General features: G+C 36.4%; 1 protein-coding gene across 1 annotated transcript in view; it reads right to left on the bottom strand.

Moving 5' to 3' along the window:
* The window catches only part of RPAP2 (RNA polymerase II associated protein 2), an 87,472-nt gene that overhangs the window by 44,465 nt on the left and 18,998 nt on the right, over positions 1-24,009 (bottom strand). Inside the window, 4 exon segments of the mRNA XM_021711514.1 lie at positions 6,004-6,084; positions 9,664-9,746; positions 12,648-13,581; positions 15,649-15,684. Coding sequence (XP_021567189.1) covers positions 6,004-6,084; positions 9,664-9,746; positions 12,648-13,581; positions 15,649-15,684 — 1,134 coding nt within the window.

Here is a 24,009-nt window from a genome sequence, read left to right as displayed (position 1 = left end):
CTAGGGTGGAGTCACGCATATGTAGTTGTTAAAAGCTCCCAAGATAATTCTGATGCACAACTGGCTTGAGAATTACTGTTCTACAAGTTCCCATTATTGATTATTATTACAAAGAGAAGGATATGGTTACTTATGCCAACTCTTTCTCACTATCAGTTTTGACTGAAAAGATTTCTCAACACTTATTGTCATCAATATGGCATTTTTGCAGAGGCTTCACCTGACAGTACTAGCCTACAAACTGCCACAGACCTCCTAACACTGTCCAGTCAGAATATGATGACCCCAAATCAGTTATCTATCAGATGCCATTCTGTATTTTAAGCAAGTGACAGTTTTCTGAAAGGCAGTGAAGCCAACTTGAGCATTTTTTTTTTTTTTTTGAGTTGGAGTCTGGCCAGTGATTTTTAATTTAATTTAATTTAATTAATTTTTTGAGTTTGGAGTCTCACTCTGTCGCCCAGACTAGAGTGCAGTAGCACATTCCCGACCACTGCAGCCTCGACCTGCTGGGTTCCAGCGATCCTTCCACCTCAGCCTTCCAAGTAGCCAGAACTACAGGTGCACGCTACCATGCCTGGCTAATTTTTTTGATTTACTGTAAGAGACGAGGTCTTGCCAAGTTGCCCGGGTGGGTCTCGAACCCTTGGGCTCAGGCAATCCACTCACCTCGGCCTCCCAAAGTGCTGAGATTACAGGCTGAGCTCGGCCAGCAATTTTTAATCAAAGCTATAGACTAACTTGCAGGTACTAAGGAGTAAAGATTTTTTAAAATAACACCAAGGTTTTTGGAATAGAATTTTATAACATTCCCTATCAAAATAATGTATACGTTTTGGGCTTATTTTCTCCAAACTTTGTATTACCTTTTAAACATATATAAAAGTAAAGAGAATATAAAATAAATTCCTATGTACTCATCACAACTTGGACAATTATCAACTCCTGGCCAATCATGTTTCATCTATACAATCTTATATTCAACATTCCCTCTAACCTGGATAATTTTGAAGCAAATCATCTCATCTAGTCTTTGTTTTAATTTACTATAAATAATTCAGAAAGTAACTAGAAGGGACTTACAGTTACATAATAGGAATGACAGAAAAAGGTGATAAACCATAAGAGGAAAAGAATATTTGGATGTCTCCTCAGATCTGCACTCCATAGCTACTACTTACAGGACTACAGAACAATGTGACTCTTGTCTTGACTAGCTTAGATATCACAAGGAGGCTTAGTTTCACAGGTAACAAAATCCTCTCCAGTGGCGTTTTTATTTGGAAACTAGAGAAGTGACAAATGAAAGGACTTTTTTTTTTAAACATCTTTGAGTAATAAATACGAAGATAACCCATGGTATGTTTTTTACAAAACCTTTTAATAACAACCCTATTAAGCTTACTGGGTCTTTAAAGTTCTCTTGCTAGAATGCCCCAGTCTGTTTTTGGCCTGGTGAGACTACTGGCTCTTGACTTGCTATACTCTTCTGATTACACTGACTATACCACTAGATGCTCCTTTGCTATTATGTGAGATACTAGATTGATGTTTGGACTGATAGCATTGGCAAGGCTGCCATTTCAGCAAATGGGAGATATGATACAACCCAAATGACATATGTATTTTATCCTTATGTCTCAGTTTTAATGTACCTTCTTCCTGATGATATAATGTCTTCTCCACCGGACAAGGATAATTCTCTACTTTTAGCTTCCACAACTGTCTCTACTATCTTTTTGTAAAATTGACTGAACTTGTAACTATTTTTTCCAGTTTTACTGGGGCAAATTGACAAATAAAAACTGTATATATTCAAGCTGCATAACTTGGCACACAATGAGTATTGTGCTGACTACATGTATTGACATGGACCAGGCATTATTACAGGGCCTGCTTCAAAAGACCAAAAATACCGAAGTTTGAGACCAGGTTGGGCAATATAGTGAGACCCTGTTTCTAAAAAAAAAAGGAAATTTAAAAAATTAGCCAGGTTCGAGACCCACCTGGGCAGGCGAGACCTCATCTCTACAATAAATCAAAAAATCAGCCGGGCGTGGTAGCTGATTTCCGGATACTCGGAAGGCTGAGGCGGAAGGATCGCCGGAGCCCAGAAGGCGAGGCTGCAGTGGCTGGAAGCGGCCACCGTACTCCAGTCTGGGCGACAGAGTGAGACTCCAACTCAAAAAAAAAAAAAAAAATTAGCCAGATGTGGTGGTGTGCAACTGTAGCCCTAGCTACTTGGGAAGGAAAGATCATTTGAGCCCAGGAGGTTGAGGCTTTGATGAGCTATGATTTTGCCACTGTACTCCAGCCTGGGCAAAAGAGGGAGACCTAGTCTCTAAAAAAACAAAAACAAAAACAAACAAACAAAAAAAGCAAAATAACAGACTGGACAGTGGTTTCTATGATGAAATACTCAAATTTCTAGGGTACGAAAAGTAGTAATAGGGTAATCCTGCAGTTATTTTCAAAAGTATAATTCAGGTGACATAAGTAATGCTAAAGAGAAAAGGAAATTTATCCATAGTAAGGTGGCACAGTTTAACTAAAGCATCAAGTTTCACTGTTTTCACTGAAATTACAACTTGATATGATAACATCAGTTGATGCTGAACAGAAGTTCTCATTGGTTGTTAAATGGTTTTTTCTTTAATAATAATAGCACCTTTTTAATAAAAGGAAAACAAATTAGTCACTTCTTAAGACAATCTTTGTGATCTATGGTGGAAAAACAAAAAGCTCCTTAGAAATAGGGGAAAAAAATGGGAAGAATGATAATAGAAATTTCATGATTATCTGTCTCCATTCAGTGAAAGTTCTAAAATTACTGACTGGCGGCAGAAGGGAGGGAGCAGCAGAACCAAGGGACTGGGATGGCCAGTGAGGTATCAGTCCCTAAATTCTTCTTCTTCTTCTTTTGCATTATGCCCTAGCGCAGTGGATTATCAGCCTTGACTGCCCATTAAAATCATCTGGAGAGCATTAAAAATCTTGCCCCCTTGAAGGTCAAATGCCAGACCAATGAAATCAGAATCCTTGAGGGAGGGAGGATAGGGAGAGGATAGGACCCAGCTGTCAACTTTTTTAAGGTTGCCCAGGTGATCCCAATCAGTCCCCAAATTTGAGCCATGTCTCACTAATCAGAAGTATCTGGGGTAGCCTAACATTTTTTCTCCTATGGGTTTCTAATAAGTTTTGAGAACCTCAGAATACAGTATTTTTTTTTTAAAAAAGAAGGAGGTATGTAATAGAGCTATAGAAAAACACATTCTAAAAAATATAGTCAAAGTAAATCGCTAGCTAATTTATGAAGGACCCCCAAAAACCCTGGAATTTACTTATAAAAAATTGTGTACTTATTCTTACATGTTTAAACTTTAGTCATCTTCATAGTACTCTCCGTTTGATGCAATACACCTATCGTAATGTTTTTTCCATTGCTCAGAACAGTTTATGAACTCATCAATTTTAATGCCTTTCAGTGCTTCTGCCATTTTTTGTTTTACCTCTTCTACATCGGCAAAATGATCTCTCTGAGGACTTTTCTTGGGGAAACAAAAAAAGGTGCCAAGAGATTGGGTGAATAGGGAAGTTGAGTCATGCTGTTTTTGGGCAAAAACTGATGAACATTCAGCACAGTGTGGGCAGGCTGTTCGTATAAATCACTCATCATGAAATGGGCAAACATGTGACTTGATCAGTTTGCTCAGAATGGTGACTAACTATGTTGTCTGCAGGAAGCCGAATGGCAAGTTCTTACAAAAATCAACGAAACACAGAGCAGCACCTAAGCTTCATCTTCCCTCAGCTAGACTTTGTGTTAGTATGTTACTCACTCCTTCATAAATTCTGAACAACTAGTAAACTTCAGCGTTTCCACATTGTGTATGTCTATTCAAACTTTATCATCAGTGTTGGCATTTGTCAAATACTTTTTCCCCCTTTTGGATGCATGGTTTTGTAATGGGTATAGAGTACCTAAAAAAATTGGTGTCTTTCTTCATCACTAACAGGGCATATAGAGAAGTTCAGCTTTGGACTTGTTATTTGGCCCAAACCCTCTTTTTAATGCATTTAGTTAGTTTTCCAAAGCCCTAGGCCAATCTGAGGATTATTTCTGACATCCCTGAACTTGTATGTGATCAATAATCTTCAAACTGCATAGTTTCCATAATATCTAATGATGGTAATATTAGTAATTAGAACAATGACATTCAGATTTATCACTGCTGACACTTATTCATTTTCAAATATGAACATACCAGAAGAAATGAAGTGAAAATGTCTTTATGTGCTTGTTTTATCAGTCAATTGAATAAACACTGCAATAATTAATTATAATTTATAATTAATTATAAATAATTAATAATGCTTGTGAAAACTGTTAATTTTTTATATAAAGCCATCAGTAATAACTTTCAATTATTTAGGAAAATAGATTGATATTTAATACAAATACTGACTACATAGCTTTCTCAAGAACATATCTTGGGAAAATGTTTATGATAATTTGAATAAGGTAACACAGAATAATAGATATTAGATTTTATCATAACTTGTCTTTGCAGAACTGCACTATCTACTAATATTCATAACACTAACAATAATAACCTTTAAGGGCTGTACCTAACGTCCTACTGGGGAATTCTGCACATCTTTGATGATGAATGAAAAATAATGTCACCTCAAAAACTATCATGAGTTGGAAAAATTCATTAATTATACAAACAACAGATAGGTAATAATCCAAATACAAACTTTGATCAAGATCAGTAATATAAAATTTAAGACAAAACTGTTAGAGAAAACTGAGCTATCTAGACTATACAACAAAAGACTCTAGAAGAATGTTTTAAGATAACCCCTGTAGTTTTGAGTCTATAAAGGTTAAATATGTTAATGTAAAATATTACAACTGATCCTTTTAGCAGCTGAAGATAAAGAATTTTTGCAGTTTGCCTTAAACTATGAATTCTAGATACAAAGTTTCTTCTAGCAAAAACCTTATTGAAAAACTTCCTGAATTCTTCTTTGGTACACAAAAAGTTAGTGATGTTTTTAAATGTGTTGAAAGGGACTTTCTATTTGTATCACCAATGTATAAAGACTGCAAGAGAATAATGTATAATGTCTGCAATGTATAATGACAGCTGAATGCCAAGAAATTGTTCCTGTACTGTAATTTTACATGTAAAATCTAACTGCTACTGTTGACAACACTAGCCTATAATAATAAATTTCTTGGATGAAATGATTCGTCCACTCTAGAAGTTTATTCTACTATGTTAGTGCTAACTGGTTTTAGCCACAGGCAAGTGTTGATGTTAATATTTGGTCACTGACATTTGTCCAAAATGTGTATTTGGTACACCTCTATAATAAGGCATTTAGAGGCTTATGCTTCTTGGTAGAGAAAAGTTAATCTTATCCTGACTGAATATTTTTACCTTGATAGTTTTAGGAAAAAATCCCAACTGTTCCACTTGGTATCAATTCTCTATTCTCCCTCTTATAGTTCTTAGCACTTTAAGCCTGCTCCATACTATTCAATATTAAACTATCCACTGTCTTATACTGTTCACTGTACTCACCTGATCTTCACACAGGAGAGCTCTTCCTTCAAGGTGAGCACTATGCTTTTTATTGCCCATAGTGCCTGGCACAATGTCAGTCATCTGATATATATTTACTATTTCACTACAACCCATGATAATATAACTGGTGTTGTGTCCTAGATATGATTTTCCTTCTCAACTTTAAGCTATTCCATAAATAAACTATGCAAAGTGAAATATATCAAGGCTTGAGCAAATAAGGAGTTACGTTCAACAGAAGATAGAAGTACTATCGTTTAGCGAGGGAGAAAGTAGAGCACTGTATTTAGATCTAAGACACTGAAGGTGAGTTACTTTCTTTGTGTCTTAGTCTACCTATGAATTCTGAAGACAATCAATAAAGGCAAGATAACTGAGAAGGTAAATCATAATGTTAAACACTAACCTGAAAGTTCGGACAAGATTTTTAAGTTGTGTATAAATATCTCCCAATGTAATCTGAAGAGGACCCAAAAGTCCAGGCAATCTGAAAATAAAAAATTATATTTATTTTAAAACACAATTATATGTAGAAATATTTTTTGAGTCATGCCTAGCTCTGGGTTTTCTGTCAATAATAATGAGATGGAAACAGTCATTTTAAAGAGGCTATTTCTGGTGAGAAATCATAAGAAAACATTTCATAATAACTTGACTTTGTAGTCTATGTTACTGAGTGTGAAGCACTGAAATACAGACTCATTTTGGCTGCTATCTACAGTCTTGTTCGTAGTTTTTCTTACCTGTTTATTTTTAAGTATTAGACCAAGATGAAAAGAACACAAGGCCACAGGAACTCCAAAATTGTCCAATTTGAGAGTGTGGTATTGCTCTCCTTACTATATTCTTCTGCGGGAGTGATTTTGGTATGACATTTTTAGAGAGCAATTTTTAAAATTTTTTTGTGTTGTTGTCTCACTCTGTTGTCCAGGCTGGAATGTAGTGGCATGCTCATGGGCACCCCAGCATCGATCCGCTGGGCTCCAGCAATCCTTCCACCTCAGCCTTCCAAGTAGCCAGAACTACAGGCACGTGATACCATGCCAGGCTAATTTTTGATTTATTGTAGAGACGAGGTCTCACCAAGTTGCCCAGGCTGTTCTCAAACCCATGGGATCAGGCAATCTACTTGTCTGGGCCTCCCAAAGTGCTGGGATTACAGGCCAAGCCACTGAGCATGGCCAAGAGCAATATTACAATATATATTAACACTTAAATGCAGATACTCTTTAACCCAATAGTTTTACTAAAAACTAACCTAATTAACCTAAACATAAACATAAAATTAATATAAAAACATAAAAAGATGCACATTGCAGAAATAGTTCTAGCAGTGAAAAATTAGAAACAAATGTATATCAATAGGTAACTGGCTAAATAAATTAGGATATAGCCATTTAATAGAACAAAACATTTAATATAGTGTGAATCTATTTTTAAATATGAAAAGATATTCATGATAAATGTTAAGTGAAAATGCATACATATTGTCCCATTTTGATAAAAACATGTATATTATAAAATACTATTGTATGTGATACATATTACATAGCAAACATATTTTATTTCTTCTAGGTTTATCCTATAACAGAGAGAGCCAAAAGGAATGAATATAAATATACTAAACATAGGTGATTTTCACTTCTTCCTTCTTCTTTTTGTTTTGAGTCGGAGTCTCATTGCCACCCAGGCTGGAGTACAGTGGCATGCTCATGGCCACCACAGCCTTGACCTGCTGGGCTCAGGTGATCCTTCCACCTCAGCCTTCCAAGTAGCTGGGATTACAGGTATGTGCCACCATACCTGGCTAATTTTTTGATTTATTTTAGTGATGACGAGGTATTGTCAAGTTGCCCCGGCTGGTCTCCAACTCCTGGGCTCAGGCAATCTTCTTGCCTCCGTCTCCCAAAGTGCTAGGATTATAGGTGTGAACCACCATGCCTGGCTTCACTTCCTTCTTTTAACATTTTGCATTGCCTAATCTTCTACAATAAGCATGTGTTACTTTTTTTTTTAAAAGCTTATTATGTTCCAAAATAGAAAGACTATCAGCCTGAGCCCACCGGTTAGAGACCAGCTCGGGCAACTTGGCGAGACCTCGTCTCTACAATAACTTAAAAAAAAAAAAAATAGCTGGATGTGGTAGCACACGCCTGTAGTTCCAGCTACTTGGAAGGCTGAGGCGGAAGGATCACCAGAGCCCAGCAGATGCTGGGGTGGCCATGAGTGTGCCACTGTACTCCAGCCTGACAGAGTAAGACTCCAACTCAAAAAAAGAAAGACTAGCAATAACCCACATACCTCTTTCCAGATTTAACCTCCCAATTTTTGCTACATTTGCTTCATTTTTCATGTGTTCCTTTCTTTTGCGTGCAGTAATATTTTAAAGTAAATCCCTGAACAAGTGGGGTGGCTAACACCTGTAATCCTAGCACCATGGGAGGCGGAGGCAGGAGGACTACTTGAGTCAAGGACTTTAAGATCAGCCGGGGCAACATAGTGAGACATCATTTCTACAATAAATAAAGAGATTAGCCAGAGTTGATGACATGTGCCTGCATTCCTACTAACTCTGGAGGCTGAGGTGGGAGCATTGTTTGAGCCCAGGAGATCAAGGGTGCAGTGAACCATGATCGCACCACTGCACTCTAGCAAGGGTGACAGAGCCAGATCCTGTCTTTAAAAACTAAATTAAAATAAAATAAAATAAAAGCAAAGCAAATCATTCTATCATGTCATTTGACCCCTATTTCCATTTGTATCTCTCAATACAAAGGCACCTTATTATATCACCACAATAAAATTATCATACCTAACCAAATTAACAATTTCTTAATATCATCTAATATCCAGGGCATATTTAATTTCCTGTCATTATCTGAAACAAATACTTAAATTTTTTTCAAGTTAAAAACAAAAAAAGGTCTCACTTTCATAACGAGAAAAACCCCAACAAATAACAACCCCATTCTACCATAGTTTTCACTGTTCTTTGTACTTTAGCTAATATGAAATATGTTTTGCTCATTTTCAAACTACTACAAAATAAGACTTATTCATATTCACAACACCTTAAACAGTGACTGACACATTTTTCCATGTTTTCTGCTAAGAAAAAAAAATGCAGGTTAAAAGTTCAAGACAGCCTTCATGCCTCTGGAAAAAAGATTTTCAAGTTTGTTTTGAAAGAAAAACCAAGATAGCAATTTTTAAACGTCATTTATGACTGGAATAATTACAAAGAACAATAATTTCCACCACGGGAACTTTGAAGGTAAAGTGTAAAGTTGAGCTGAACAAAAACTCAAGTTGCTGAGTGTGAAACAGTTCTATGAATATATATGCAGAGTGAGTTAAAAGACCCTAAAAACTTTGTAACAACATCTTATTCACATGTGAAACTGCTGTGACACATTTACTGCAAATGGGTCTAGCTTTGATACTTTTTCCCTCACTTCACTATATTATTAAGTGGAAGTGAGGTAGTTTGATATTCTAAGCCCACAATCTCAACCTTCCTTCAGATGTGCCTCTGTGTCTTCTACATAAAATTTTGTATTTCCTAAATAGAATATTTTAAAAATCTAAGTTTATTTTATTTTATTTTTGCATTGGAGTCTTGCTGTGTTACCCAGGCTGGAGTACAGTGGCATGCTCATGGCCACTGCAGCCTCAACCGGCTGGACTATGGTGATCCTTCCACCTCAGCCTTCCAAGTAGCTGGAACTATAGGCGTGCACTACCACATCTGGCTAATTTTTTGATTTATTGTAAAGATGAGGTCTCACCAAGTTGCCCAGGCTGGTCTTGAACCCATGAGCTCGGGTAATCCCCTCACCTTGGCCTCCCAAAGTGCCGGGATTATAGACATGAGCCACTGTGCCCGGCTTAAAAATCTAAGATTCTTAAGTGAAAAATCCAGGTAACTTTTCATGTTATTTTTTTAAATGTTCAAAATTCAAGGGTAATATTTATAGATTATATACTCATAAATATCAAGTTTAAAGACCCTTATATTTAACAATTAAAAAATATTACAGAACTGGAAAAGCAATTATACACTTACACTTTACTCAATTTTTCAAGTACGATGCGTTTCCTGATCTGGTTCTGGGAACTTGAATCTATCAGTGGAAAGGTGGGATCGTGCTAAATCACATTTTTTAAACAAAGCAAAATAAAACAATAAGTTTACATTTTTTGATAAGTAGAACAATAAACATTAAAACACAAAAGTTTATACCTATGGTACAGTAGGGAAAGACCTAGACTTGAGAATCAGAAGACTAAGTTTTAGGGTCAGCTCAGTCACCAGGTTCATGGAATCTGCTTGAGTCATCAGCCCTCTTTGAAGAGTTAGTTTTCTCATCTGTATAATGGCAATAGTAATACCTCCTTCATTACATGAGAAAATGTATATAAAAAGATTTTGTAAACTGCTAATGCTTTACAAATGTAGGGGATTAAAAGATTAAAATTAGGAAATACTATAAATATCTTATGAGTTGTTCTGCTTTTAGAAGTGAAGACAGGATAATTCAAACCAGCCCTCTTTCTCTGAGAACTGAAAAAAGCTGGGGAAAAAAACCACATTTCTTTAAAAGCATCAGCAAGGCCATAAAGAACTGTAGGCTGAGATCCTGGAGAAAGTAATTCCAGACAGGGCACTGACTAACTCCAGAAGCAGGATTTTCATCATTTTTGATACAAGCATACACTATAACCTGGCATTTTCAGTCCTAGATTCATGCATGCACTTCAGAAATGCATGCACGCTAGCAGAGAGACATACACAAAAAAGTTTATAACAGCATTGTTCATAAAAGCCCCAAACAGGAAATAGTCTAAATGTCCATTAAAATACATAAATTATGGTATATTTACATAATGAAATACCACACAATGAAGGAATGAACTATAGTTACATGCAACAACACAAACCACTCACATAATATTGCACAAAATAAATTGGACACCAAAGCATGCCGCTCAAAAACTGACAAAAATGACCAGGTGGGGTGGCTCATGCCTATAATATCAGCACTTTGGGAGGCTGAAGACTGTTTGAGCCAGGAGTTCAAGACCAGCTTGAGCAACATAGAGAGACCCCATCTCTAAAAAAATTTAAAGATTAGCTGGGCATAGTAGTACGCACCAGTAGTCCCAGCTACTTGGGATGCTGAAGTGGAAAGATCACCTGAGTCCAGGATGTCGAGGCTGTGGTGAACCATGATCATACCACTGCACACCAGCCTGGGTGACAGAGTGAGACCCTAACTAAAACAAACAAACAAACAAACTCCAAACTGACAAAACTAATCTATGCTAATATAACAGTCATTAAGGAAGGAGATAAAGATTAGGACATATGTGAGGCTTCTAGTTTACTTGTAGTAATCTATTTCTCGGCTTGGGTAGTAATTACATGAGTGTGTCTTCACGTGTGTATTAAATAAACTGTATACTTACTGTTTGTCGTATATGTCAAAGAAAACATTTAAAAATGTTATGTAACATTTTTGAAAAAAGTTATAAATTTATGAAAGGTCGTAAATTACTTCAAAGAGTAATTTTTTTCTTCCTAAGGCTTATAAGCACAAAAATGATTTTAAAAAAGTGACATACTATGGTAGGTTTATACATCTTAGTGACAGAGATCAAGGTCTCTCCTAAGAAGATGCTATCTAATGATACAGTTGAAGTGATTTCACTATGGTGCTGGGTCAGGCAGCATTCTATACAAATATAAGAAATTTCTAAATTTTTACTATATTTCTACCCTCTTTCCAAATCTCCAATGTGTTTTTAAATTTAGAGCCATACTTAGAAATCTTCAGTAGCGAAGTGTTGTGGTAAAAGCAAAGTTACTATCTACTCCTTTTCATGTCAAATGACTTCATTTCCCGGACAGAAATATCAGTCAAATATGGGGAGTAGAAATACTAAAAGATCCTCCCTAAATCACAGCAGCACATTTTCAGTAGCGATCTTCAGTTTCTACACATAAGTACCATTTACTGAGTACCAATTATATGCCATGTACTGTGATAAATGCTTTACATTCATTATTTTTAAAACTCAAAAATAGCAGGAGGAGGTACAAATAGTCCAATTTACAGATGAGCAAACAGACTCAAGAACTAATTTTTCATATAGTGAGTAAATGACAGTGCAAATATTCAAAGCTAGGTCTATCTGAATGTGCTTTCATTCTCTCTATCAATTATTTCCCAATAAGTCTCTTTTACTACATTATTTTCATCTATAATATTTTAAATGGGCACATTTGCCAAATACTATTAAATTATTTTACTATGCAACTTGTAAGTCTAGTCCATGGTATAATTCCATTAAAAATAAAATACACACACACCCCAGGGAGAAATCTGAAAGAATACATAGAAACAAAGAAAATGCAAATCTCTTCAGAGAGTTCACTTATTGTATGAAGAATTAGGTTTTAAAGAAAATTTTTTGTCCCACCTTTTTAGGCTATTTTTACATTAGAAAAAATATTATACATCTATGAAGATTTCCCAAGGGAGATTCAATTTATTTGTAAAATAGTAAAGCAAATAATGGAGATGGCACTATAAACCACAAGGATGAATGATTTAAGAAACCATCTGAAGCTGGGTGCAGTGACTCACGCCTTTAATCCCATCTCTTTGGGAGGCCAAGGCAGGAGGGTCTCTTGAACTCAGGAGTTAGGCAAGCGTGGGCAACACAGCAGGACCTTGTCTGTACGAAAAATAAAAAACTGGGTGTGGTGGTACATGTCTGTAGTCCCAGCTACTTGGGAGGCTGAGGTGGAAGGATGGCCTGAGCCCAGAAATCTTGGCTGTGGTAAGCCGTGATTGTGCCACTGCACTCCAGCCTGGGCAACAGAGGGAGACTCTTGATTTAAAAAAAAAAAAAATCTGAAAATTTAACAATTATAATATTAATGTTATATTACTAACAATACAATATTCTTCCTGCTCCAAGACTTGCCATGGTAAGTTTTCCCAATGTTAACAGCCTGGAAAAAATGTCATTATTAAGACATACCTCTTCTGAGTCTTGTGATTTGGCAGTTTCTTCATTCAAAACATATCGTCCTTTATAAAACTCCTTGATTCTTAAATTTAATCTTTCTGTTTCTTTTTTCAAGTTCTCATAGCTTGGCAATGGTTTAATGGCTGTATCTGAGTCCTTAAAGGGTAAAGACTCATCTAAACTGCTCTGAGGTTCCCTCCAGGCAGGGGAATGACTATCCTGGTCAGAGATTATGTCATCTTCATCAAGTTGCTCTTTAATTGGAGAGGCCAAAGAGGGTTTCAGACACACAGAAGCATAATTTTGGCCATACAAAAACCTCAAAGTATCTTTTGTCTTCCACTCAATCAAAGTCTCCTTTAAAACTTTAAGTAAGCTTGTCTTTGCAACTTCAGGACACACCTGCACTGAGCTAGAAATTGATCTAGAAACTCGGTTTGATTTGGCAAATTTTCTCTTAAAATGCTCAGCACTTTTCTTACTTATGCCTACTAGAGTAATTTCTGATCTACTGTATTTATTTTCAGAATTTTCTGAAGGTTCTAATCTTCCAAGCAAAGGACTATCTGAAGAAATCTGAGTATTTACCTTCTGTACAGGAAGTTCACATGTAGCAGCTTTCTCCTGACTATCCAATCTGCAATTGCCTAACTGCTCAGTGAGATCTACTACTATCTGTTCTTTGTCTTGGTATTTGGAGCTAGCTTTGTGACCAGCTTTCTTTCTCATCATGCTTTTTTTGTGCAGCTGTGGCCTGATACTTGTTGAATTTGGTCTGTTTCCTGGTAGAATGGAGGAAACGAAGTCTTGCTCACTATCACTGCTACTATCACTTTGAGTGCTAGAAGAACTAGATTCATATTGCTTTTCAAAATGGCTGGGACTGTCAATATCTGATGTTTTAATGGCTTTACTGCATAACTGTACTTCTTCTCCAGAATGGCCACTGTAGAATGAAAGATAAATGAGATAACTAAATAACAAATAACAAAAAACAAAATAACAAGAAAGTAAAGTGTCCCACAGTATTTATACTTTGTAACTTTCTAGGCAGAAATTTTTATGCCCCAGACAAAGCCTTATTTATAGGCTTTGATATATAAATTTGAGAATCAGCCTATAATTTCTCTACATCTAGCAAATATTTGATATAGTTCTCCTTCCGTCGCTTTTTCTTGCCTTTCTCAATTATTATTTTTAAGTTACTGAAGGAGTGCAAGCAAAAGGAGAAAAAAAAAAAACTTGATAATGCTAACCTACTGAATTATTTTGATTTTTGTCTGTTCCATTTCTGTTAATGTTTATACAACCTTTTATAAAAAATATTTTTCTTTTGAAAATTTCATTACCGGTTTTTCAAAAAACTATATTACAGGAAATCTATTTAGGTTTAAAAGATAAAAATATGGGTAAACATTTTCGAATTAGAATCTGGTTGACTGTCGTGCAGCATATTCCACAGCAAAGAAATCAGAGAAAAGTCACAGCAGAAAATAAAGCTGGCAAATCAATATTGTTCAAATAAATACAGTTAAATTTAAAAATCCAGAATTACAAAAAACTGCTAACAACAAAAGACAAAAGTTGTCCCTTTGACTATGCTCTTCAATTTTTCAGATTAGGTTTGAATAAGATGAAGAATTATGGAAGAATGAAGGTAAAGAGTAGCTTTGCTAATACAAACTTGAAACAAATAAGGATGCTCTCAAGATATACACACATATCAGAACCTTAAAAGATCAGGATGTGTCTGGCGCAGTAGCTCATGTCTGTAATCCCAGCACTTTGGGAGGCTGAGGCAGGAAGATCACTTGGGGCCAGGAGTTTGAGACCAGCCTGGGCAACATAGTGAGACTCCATATCTTCATAAAATAAAAATGTTTTAAAATAAATTTTTTAAAAAGTTGAAAGCAAGGTTGTGAATAAGAATGAAGAAAAGATAAGTTTGTTCAGCATCAGATATCATGTTTTAGTTAGAATCTAGCCTACATAGCATAGGGCTGTTTCTTAGATCAGTAGAAGAATGAATAAGTATAATTTCAAAAGAATCGGAGCAATTTTTTTTTTTTGAAGTCTCACTGTCACTCAAGTTGGAGTGCAGTGGCGCACTCCTGACTACCACAGTCTTTACCTGCTGGGCTCAGACAATCTTTCTGTCTCAGTCTCCCAAGTAGTTGCAAATACAGGTGTGAGCCACCACACCCAGCTAATTTTTTTGATACACTGTAGAGACAAGGTCTTGTCAAGTTGCACAGGCTGGTCTTGAATCCCTGGGCTTAGACAATCCTTTCGTTTCTGCCTCCCAACGTGCTGGGATTACAGACGTGAACCACCACACCTGGCCAGAACAATAACTTTCATGTATGTCATACTTTCTCTTGGAATTTTAAGACAATTATATTTTACTATACTATTTTGAAGCTATAAATTTATAGACATATATCAATAAATATCTCTTATTTGTGTCCAATGCCATGTGACTCAAGTAGTGACTAATAACTAGGAACATTTATAATGAGAAATAAAGGATGTATTTTGAGTGATGGTCATAGTTGGGCCAGCAATACAATGAGGAAAGTTTAGGAAAAAAAAATCACAACTTGGAATTTATATTAATGCTTTAGATATTCTTTTAAATAATTAAATAACTGACTGATTAATGCCTTGAAATCCTATAAGACTACAAAAATCTTTCCACACATGTAATTGGCACAATCTAGTTGGCAAATGCGGTGTCTGAGATGGAAGCTGTGTTTGTGTTATATTTCAACAGGTTCAATTAGACTTCTTCGGTAGGAACAGCTGTACAATAAATCATACAGATCAAACACATCATCTTACCATCACAAAAGAAAAAGCTGAACAGGTCAAATACTTCTTTGTGTAGGCTAGAATGGGACACTTACATAATACATCAGCACAGGAAGTCCAAGAGCTCAAATCACCTGGCTTAGCCATAGTGTTTCTATTAATATAAATATATAGAAGGTAAGTGATACTGATTCAACCATACCTTTGTCCTTCCATTAGCAGATGAAAATCAGGATGCCTATAACAAAAACACAGACAAAGAAAATTGAAAGCAACTGAGATGTCAAATACTTTCCAGTGTTTATTATAACGACATGGATTGAAAACACAATTTAAAAAGGATAGTTCAAAGTTTTTTTCTTTTAGAAAAAAATTAGAGGACAAAGTACTGTAAAACTTATCAACAAGAAATCTGGATTAGTCTCTCTTATCCAAAATTTACTCATATTTCAGGACTAAGTTCAAATTCCACCAGCCCAATAAAGTTTTCCTTGACTAATATAAACTCAAGCAGTGGTCCCTGACCTTTTTGGCATCAGGGACCAGTTTTGTGGAAGACAATTTTCCCATGGATGAATGATGGGGGGGGATGGTTTCGGGATGATTCGAGTGCCTAACATTTATTGTGCGCTTTATTAATATTACATTGTAATATATAATGAAATAATTATACAACTCACCATAAAAAAAATAGAAAGAGGTGTGGACAGAAGTGGTAAATAAAATAATGGGTGGGACACATGGACTAAAATAAGTGTTGGATTCTGACTTAAAGCCTGCCTCCAGATACAGTTGTACATTTGAAGTATATCAATTCACCTGCCACTCACTGATAGGGTTTATTTTTAAGTGCACCATGCACATATCAAACTACAGATACAAAATTAATATTAATAACAATTTATTAGTACCTATTATAAAAAGACCACTTTGTAATCAGTGATGTTTCAAAAATGAATAAAGCAGGAAGGCCTAGCAAACAACTAGTCCATATATTTTCACATATTTACAAATGAAAAAGCCCATACAGATAAAGTTTAAAGCCCAGTTTGACATAATAGCAGACACCAGCTCTAGCCATTATTCATTTTAATAACTTGCAAAATTCAATCATATGTAAATCCCTAATCTACATTTGCACACAAGACAACTTTAAGCTGCCTTCCAAAGTAAGAAACTGATAGGGTTTTGGTATGAGTCTGCAAGCAATTGATTTATTATGGTCTCTCTGTCAAACTTCACTGTTAGCAGTCAAACTTCACTGCTAACCTTAATCTGTATTTGCAGCCGCTCCCCATAGCTAGCCTCAGCACCACCTCAGATCATCAGGTATTAGATTCTCAGAAGGAGTGTACAACCTAGATTCCTTGCATGTGCACTTCACAACAGGGTGTGAGCTCCTATGAGGATCTAATGCAGCTACTGATCAGATAAGAGGTGGAGCTCAGATGGGGCTGTGGGAGTGGCTGTAAATACAGATGAAGCTTTGCTTGCTCTCCTGCTGCTCACCTCCTGCTGTGTGGCCCAGTTTCTAGCAGGCTAGAGACTGGGTACCGGTGTGCAGCCCAGAGCTTGGAGACCCCTGGACTAAAGTAAATCTTTTCTCTAAATTCTAGAGTCATCATTTTCTATATAACTAATATAATTAGCCATGCACTTCTTTATGGCCTGCTGCTAGAACTATTATCAAAATGTTTAATTTACCATATGTTTAAGTCTGGTTTAACTATATTATAAGCTCCTTGAGGGCAGAAATTGTTTATAATTCTCTTGTATTACCCATATATGGTCAATAAGACTTTTCGCCTTAATTTCTGAGAAAGCAGTTATATTGTTGTGAACTATGTAGATCAAATAATTTAAAGCTAGGAAAAGTTTTTCTATGCAATACCAGAAATTACATTTGGCTATCATGGATATTAAAAAGGGGGAGAAGAAAGCTCTTACAAAACCACGTATAGAAAAGAACAAACATAATAGCAAATAAATCCACACGGACAGGAAAACACTGTAAAATACTTCTGAAGTGATTCAGAAAAAGTGCCTTCTAAAAACTGCAAAACAGATTAAAAAGAAATGCAAGAACTAGGCACACACTAAAGAAAGCTAAGGCACTGAGCATAAATCCCATTTAAATACCAAAATCGCGCTGCAGTGAAGACCATGATATTGCAAAAAACTTTATTTAAGAAAGTCAAGCTCAATGGACAGATAGATCCAGGACTCATTTGAGTTTTGACATCTAAATGCTGCCAGTCAAAAATTGCAGAGTTGCAAGTATTTTTCTATATAATTAGATATCATAGCACCAACTATGTAACTACTTCCTAGATAACACATTAATTTTTTTCCATCCTCAGCATAGGAGGCACTGAAGGGAATGGGTTCTCTTGCCAATCCTCTCCTTAGTCATGGGAGGCACTGCTAAGCGGTCAAGGCATTCCTTCTCAGTACCACATATCAGGAGGCACACAGCATGAAGCTCATATTCACCATCTCTCTGCTCTAGAGATCACCCTGCAGTTCAGGAATCCCAAGACTAATAACAAAACATTCAGAAGGAAAAGACAAAATAAGACAGTAGGTAGTGAGCTGCCTGAAAGCAGAAATTTAGCTTTTCTTCCTCTTTCATTCCTTAGCCAACCCAGGCAGATCCTTTCTCAAGCATCTCAATAATCCTGTTTACCCTGCTGCTTCCCACTCACTAAAACTCTAGTCACAGAAGTTACCTTGGTTTGGTGTTGCTCAAAGACAACAAACCATATAGCTTGGATGGTGACTAGCCTCAACTACTCCAAGGGATATCTGTAACTCCCATTAAGGGCTTTTTTGGCCTAAATAATATGTTAACATTTTCATTAGAGGGTCTTACTACCTGTTCCCTACTTCCTCCCATTTCCACTTCCAGGTTTCTACCTCTTCCTATCCCACATCCTTGCCTGAATCTTCCTGGCTAACATCATCAAGGTTCAGTATCACGCAGCTGTCTGGAATCTGGTCCTACACTAGAGTTTGAGTATCACTGCAGAAAAAAAAAACGTGAAGATATAGTAATTATCAACTGGATTCTTACACCCAAAGGCTAACTTACAAATTATATTCCATCATTTTCAAAAATCAAATTTTGAACTATTATAGGTATGAACTATATTGGGTATATTAAGTAATATACTGTACAAAGAATAGGTTCCTATGTTTAAGAACCTTATAATTTTAGTAGAAGGGAAAAAACATGCTCTAAGAGCTTTATAAATATTAATCCTCAAAACAATGATGTAGCTACTACTATTATCCCCATGTCATAGATAAGGAAACTGAGTACAAAGAAAATAAGTAATTTTTCCCAAATCACAAATGGTGAAGCCAGGAATTAAACCTAGACAGTATAGCTCATAATAATTATACTGGCACATTACATAATTCCATTCTCATGTGTTAAATGCCATGAGAATTAAATAAGTTGCTACAGGAGATCAGAGAAGAAAGAAAAACTTCCTGCTGAGCCCATCAAGAAAAGTTCCAGAGAGGAGTCATTTATACATTGGTATCGTTTGTCTATTAAGGTGCTTGAGGTTAATCCCTTGAATCTCACTCTGGGGTGTTACTCCACAAACCTCTCCTTTTTTCTTTCTTTAAAAGCATGTACTCATCCTTAAAACTACCCTATCTCTTTAAAGCAACAACGACAAAGTGACCCTCAGTCATACAGTCCCTTCTCAACTCACTGCAAGCCTACTTTTCAGAAGTTCACATTCATCCCTTTTAATTCCCTAGCTCCTATTCAGTTATCAGCTTTGCCTCCTGGAATCTGTGCTCACCAATTAGCTCAGGACTGCTAAATCAAATAGATAGTTTTGTTTTTTTCTTTTTTAAAGCAGAGGAGAAATGATCATTATGAAAGGATCAGTATGAGAGGAAGAACAGAAATAAGTCATAAAGCAAGGCCCTGGAGAGAGTGGAATCAGTAACCTAGAGGAGGGTATGATATTAGCAATGAGGAGGCCGAAAAACAAGAGTGCATATGAAGAAAATACCTGAAAGAGATTCTGCTGGATGCCCTCAATGGTTTCAGTGAAGTAGGTTAAATTATCTACTATGGGTTGGAAGTTGGGCAAAGTTTAAGGAGAGCAGTAAAGGTCTGAATGTATCAGATGGTCAATAAGAAACAGAAAAAAAATATGAGCATGCAGTAGAGAACAGGGCCAAAGGAACAACAACAACAAAAAAAAATGCAGGCTTGGGTACCAGACAGGCCTGGGTTAAAAAAAAATATATAGCCGGGCTCGGTGGCTCAGCCTGTAATCCCGCACTTTGGGAGGCTGAGGTGAGTGAATTGCCTGAGCCCACATGTTCAAGACCCGCCTGGGCAACTTGGGCAAGACCTCATCTCTACAATAAATCAAAAAAATTAGCTGGGCATGGTAGCACGTGACTGTAGTTCCAGCTACGTGGAAGCCTGAGGCGGAAGGATCGTCAGAGCCCAGCAGGTCAAGACTGCGGTGGCCGGGAGCGTGACACTGCACTCCAGTCTGGGCAACAGAGTGAGACTCCAACTAAAAAAAAAAAAATATATATATGTATATAATAATATATAATAATATATATATATACACACATATATGTGTGTGTGTATATATATGTATATGTGTGTATACACACACAGAGCACCAAGTGTCCTTGGGTGAATCATTATACCACACTGAGCCCTGGTCCCACCAATACATAAAAAAAGGTAACATAATACTTCCCCAGAGATTCTGTGAGGGATGCTGTGAAGACTGAATTAAATGAGTGTTGATGATCTTATTTGAGAACTTTCCCTAATCATGTTCAGTTACCTAAGCCCCCCCAAAAAAACACTGAGTGGAGCTTGGGAAGGTGGGCATGGAAGAGGGTTAAGAAGGGAGATAGAATCTGGAATTGTTTGAGAGGACACTGTCATTGCTGATTGCAGAGCTTAAGAAAAATATCGTGATGGTCTCCCAACTCAGAAGAATAGAGCCAGACGAGACAGGAGGTCAAAATGAGGTCACAAAGTCAACTTATGAGTGATAGCTGTAGATGAGATAGAGGTTGTGGTCAGAGACGGGAAGCTTCTTTTTCAAGATCTTGGAGGTTGAATAGTTCCAAATAAGAGTGAGGACAAGTGTGGTGGAATTGAGAGGTAGTCAAAATGTAAACATTATTGTAAATCATAATGTAACTTAAGACAGTTTTATGAGACATCCTCTGCAATACAACTTGACATTTTTTGAAAAGTAAAAGAAGATTCGATCTCTAAAAAGGTGAGGGAAAGATCAGCATATAATAAGTACCTACCATATGCTAGGTGGGATTTTTTTTTAATTGGGGTAAAATATACATAACATAAAATTTACCATTCAGTATGTTTTGCCTTAAGTATGCCTTAAGTTATGTACAACCTTAAATACACTTATGTTGTTGTACAACTATTACCACCATGCATTTCCAAGACTCTTTCATCTCCCCAAACTGTCTGCTGAGTTGTTTTATACATTATTTCATTTAATCCTCACAGAACTTATAACTTATTTTTATACAAGAGGAAACCAAAGTTTTGAGAAGTTAAATAACTTCCTAAGACCATGTAGCTAACAAACAGTAAATCTAGGATTCAAACTTGGGCCTGATTTCAAAGTCTAAGCTCTTTGCACATCCTATTTACTCAAATTATGTTAGAAAAAAGACTCCAAAAAGTTGTGAGGGCACCATCTTTGCTTAATTGCTCTCATAGGAACTCAATGTGTGTTACAAACTACCATTTTCCTCTCTTTTGTTTAATATTTCTGAGAACTACTCAACATGTTTCTAGATGTTAACCGTTTTATCAGTGACCTTAAATACTCTCCCTGATTCCCAATCTATACAATGAAGAATGGAACCTGGCACTAAAATAAATTAGATTCAAATTTACTGAGGCATTCAATGAAAGGTTCAATATAAAACTTCAATTTGCATTTACTATGTGCTGTTTTAGAGAGAATGAGGCACTGAGTTACATCACTCTTTCATAGATGAAATTCAAATTCTTTCTGTTTGAAGAAAAAATGACATTTCTCTTCCAGTTAAGTATTTTCTATTCCCTTCTTCACAATTTTTGCTGCCCTGGAGACAGTTCTGAAAGCTAAATTTAAAGAACAAAAAATAAGTAACCATCCTTGTTAAAGAATACTTTTAAGCTGGTTCTTTACATACACATTTTCATCTTATTTTCACTTAAGACATAAATTAGATGATTAGTTTTAATTTTACTAAACCTAAACTAGAACCTAAAACTAGAAATAACTTATGCCAAAAAACTTTGTGGATGCATGTGCACATTTTTATATGTGTGTGTATATATCACTTAGAATATGTATATTATAAATAAACCAATAGAAACAACAGGCTAACAATTGCCCCCCTGAGGTTTCAAATATATTGTCAGACATGTTAAAAATCTGTTTCAGAAAGCTTTTATTCCGTCTACCAAGCAACAGAGGCAGCTGTTCAGGAAGAGGCTATACTTGTTCAGCAGAGGTTTTTGGCTTCCGCACCTCTGAGATTCTATGTTTACTGCCAAGAAGCAATGTGTGAAAAATCCCCTACTCTGGGCCAGACGATGGCACTTTTAGTTCTGTCAGCATTAACCATTCACCCCAATCTGATCTTTAAAATCATAACTTGATTTTCAAAATTTGTCTTCCCTCTTCGATTTTAGATTTTAGGTTATAATTCAAGAAACTTCCCTCCTTCAAAGACTTGTCAGAGCCTCTACTAGCCAAAAAGGACTTATCAATGCAACTATATGATTATCTAAATGAGCACACTGTCTCAGAGCATCAAAACTGTATGCGGTCTGCTTCTGGCCACCAACTGGGTGAAAAATTTTTAACTCACAACATGAGAAGCATCATACTGCGTCATGACCCAGACCATTCTAGGTCAACCTTTTGTCTCTAATGCATCAGGAAACATTTTGTGAGAACCATCGCTGCTCTCCATGACATTAAAGATACACTCCAGATATTTTTTCATACCTTAAAAATGAATGGCTAGAAAACTTCCAAGTCCCTTTCTGACTCCAAAACCTCAGTAAAAGTACAGAGGTAGAATTCATTAATTTGCCTAAATCTTTCTTAAACCTATTTATACAGCTGTACCAATGGGGTAGTAAATTACTGTAGTGTGAAGATACTAAACTTATGAGTTTTAAGGGTTACTACTAGGTTTTATTATTTTAGAATCTGGTAAATAAATTTATACAGGCATGCCTTGTTTTATTGTGTTTCACAAATACTGTATTTTTTACAAACTGAAAGTCTGGGGTAACTCTGTCCAGCAAGTCTATCAAAATCATTTTCCCAACAAAATGTGCTTACTTTATGTCTCTGTGTCACATTTTGGTAATTCTCATAAAATTTCAAACTTTTTCATTATTATTATATGTCTGTTAGGGTAATCTGTGATTGGTGACATTTGATGTTATTGTTGTTGTTTTGTGGTGTCATGAACCAAGCCCACATAATAAGATGTCAAACTTAGTCAATAAATGTTGTGTGTGTTATGACTGTTCCACCACCCAGCCATTCCTCCATCTCTCCCCTTTCCTAGGGTCTATTCCTATTCCCTGAGATACAGCAATATTGAAATTAAGCCAATTAATAACCCTATACTTGAAGTTCAAGTGAAAGGAAGAGTCAGAGTCACACATCTCTCACTTTAAATCAAAAGCTAGAAGTGATTAAGCTTTGTGAGGAAGGCATGTCAAAAGCTGAGACTGGCAGAAAGCTAAGCCTATTGCGTCAGTTAGCCAAGTTGTGAGAACGCAAAGGAAGAGTTTTTGAAGGAAATTGCTACTCTAGAGAACACAGGAATAATAAGAAAGTGAAACAGCCTTATTGCTAGAGAAAAGAAAGTTTTATTGGTCTGAATAGGTCAAACCAGCCACAACATTCCCTAAGCCAAAACTTAATCTAGAGTAAGGCCCTGGCTCCTTTCAATTCTGTGAAGGATATAAGAGGTGAGGAAGCTGTAGAAAGAAAGTTTGAAGCTATTAGAGGCAGGTTCATGAAGTTTAAAGAAAGAAGCCATCTCCAGAACATAAAAGGTTCAAGGTGAGGCAGCAGGTGCTAATGGAGAAGTTGCAGTTAGTGAGCCAGAAGATCTAGCTAAGCTCACTGATTAAGGCAGCCATGTCAAACAACAGATTTTCAATGTAGACAAAACAGCCTTCTATTGGAAGAAGTTACCAACATGGGCTTTATAGCTAGAGAGAAGTCACTATCTGGCTTCAAAGCTTCAAAGCATAGGATGACTTTCTTGTTAGGGACTAATGCAGCTGGCGACTTTAAGTTGAAGTCAATGCTCATAAAGTGTTCTGAAGATCCTTAAGAAATATGCTGAATTGCCGGGATTGGTGGCTCAGCCTGTAATCCCGCGCCTTTGGGAGACTGAAGTGAGTGGATTGCCTGAGCCCGTGGGTTCGAGACTCGCCCGGGCAGGCGAGACCTCATCTCTACAATAAATCAAAAAAATTAGCTGGGCGTGGTAGTGTGCGCCT

Source organism: Carlito syrichta, unplaced genomic scaffold (assembly GCF_000164805.1).
Source record: "Carlito syrichta isolate Samal-C Ts95f unplaced genomic scaffold, Tarsius_syrichta-2.0.1 Scaffold302330, whole genome shotgun sequence".
NCBI classification, from domain to species: Eukaryota; Metazoa; Chordata; class Mammalia; order Primates; family Tarsiidae; genus Carlito; species Carlito syrichta.
Note: the sequence above shows the minus strand (reverse complement) of the source record. Positions and strands in the feature narration are given on the sequence as shown.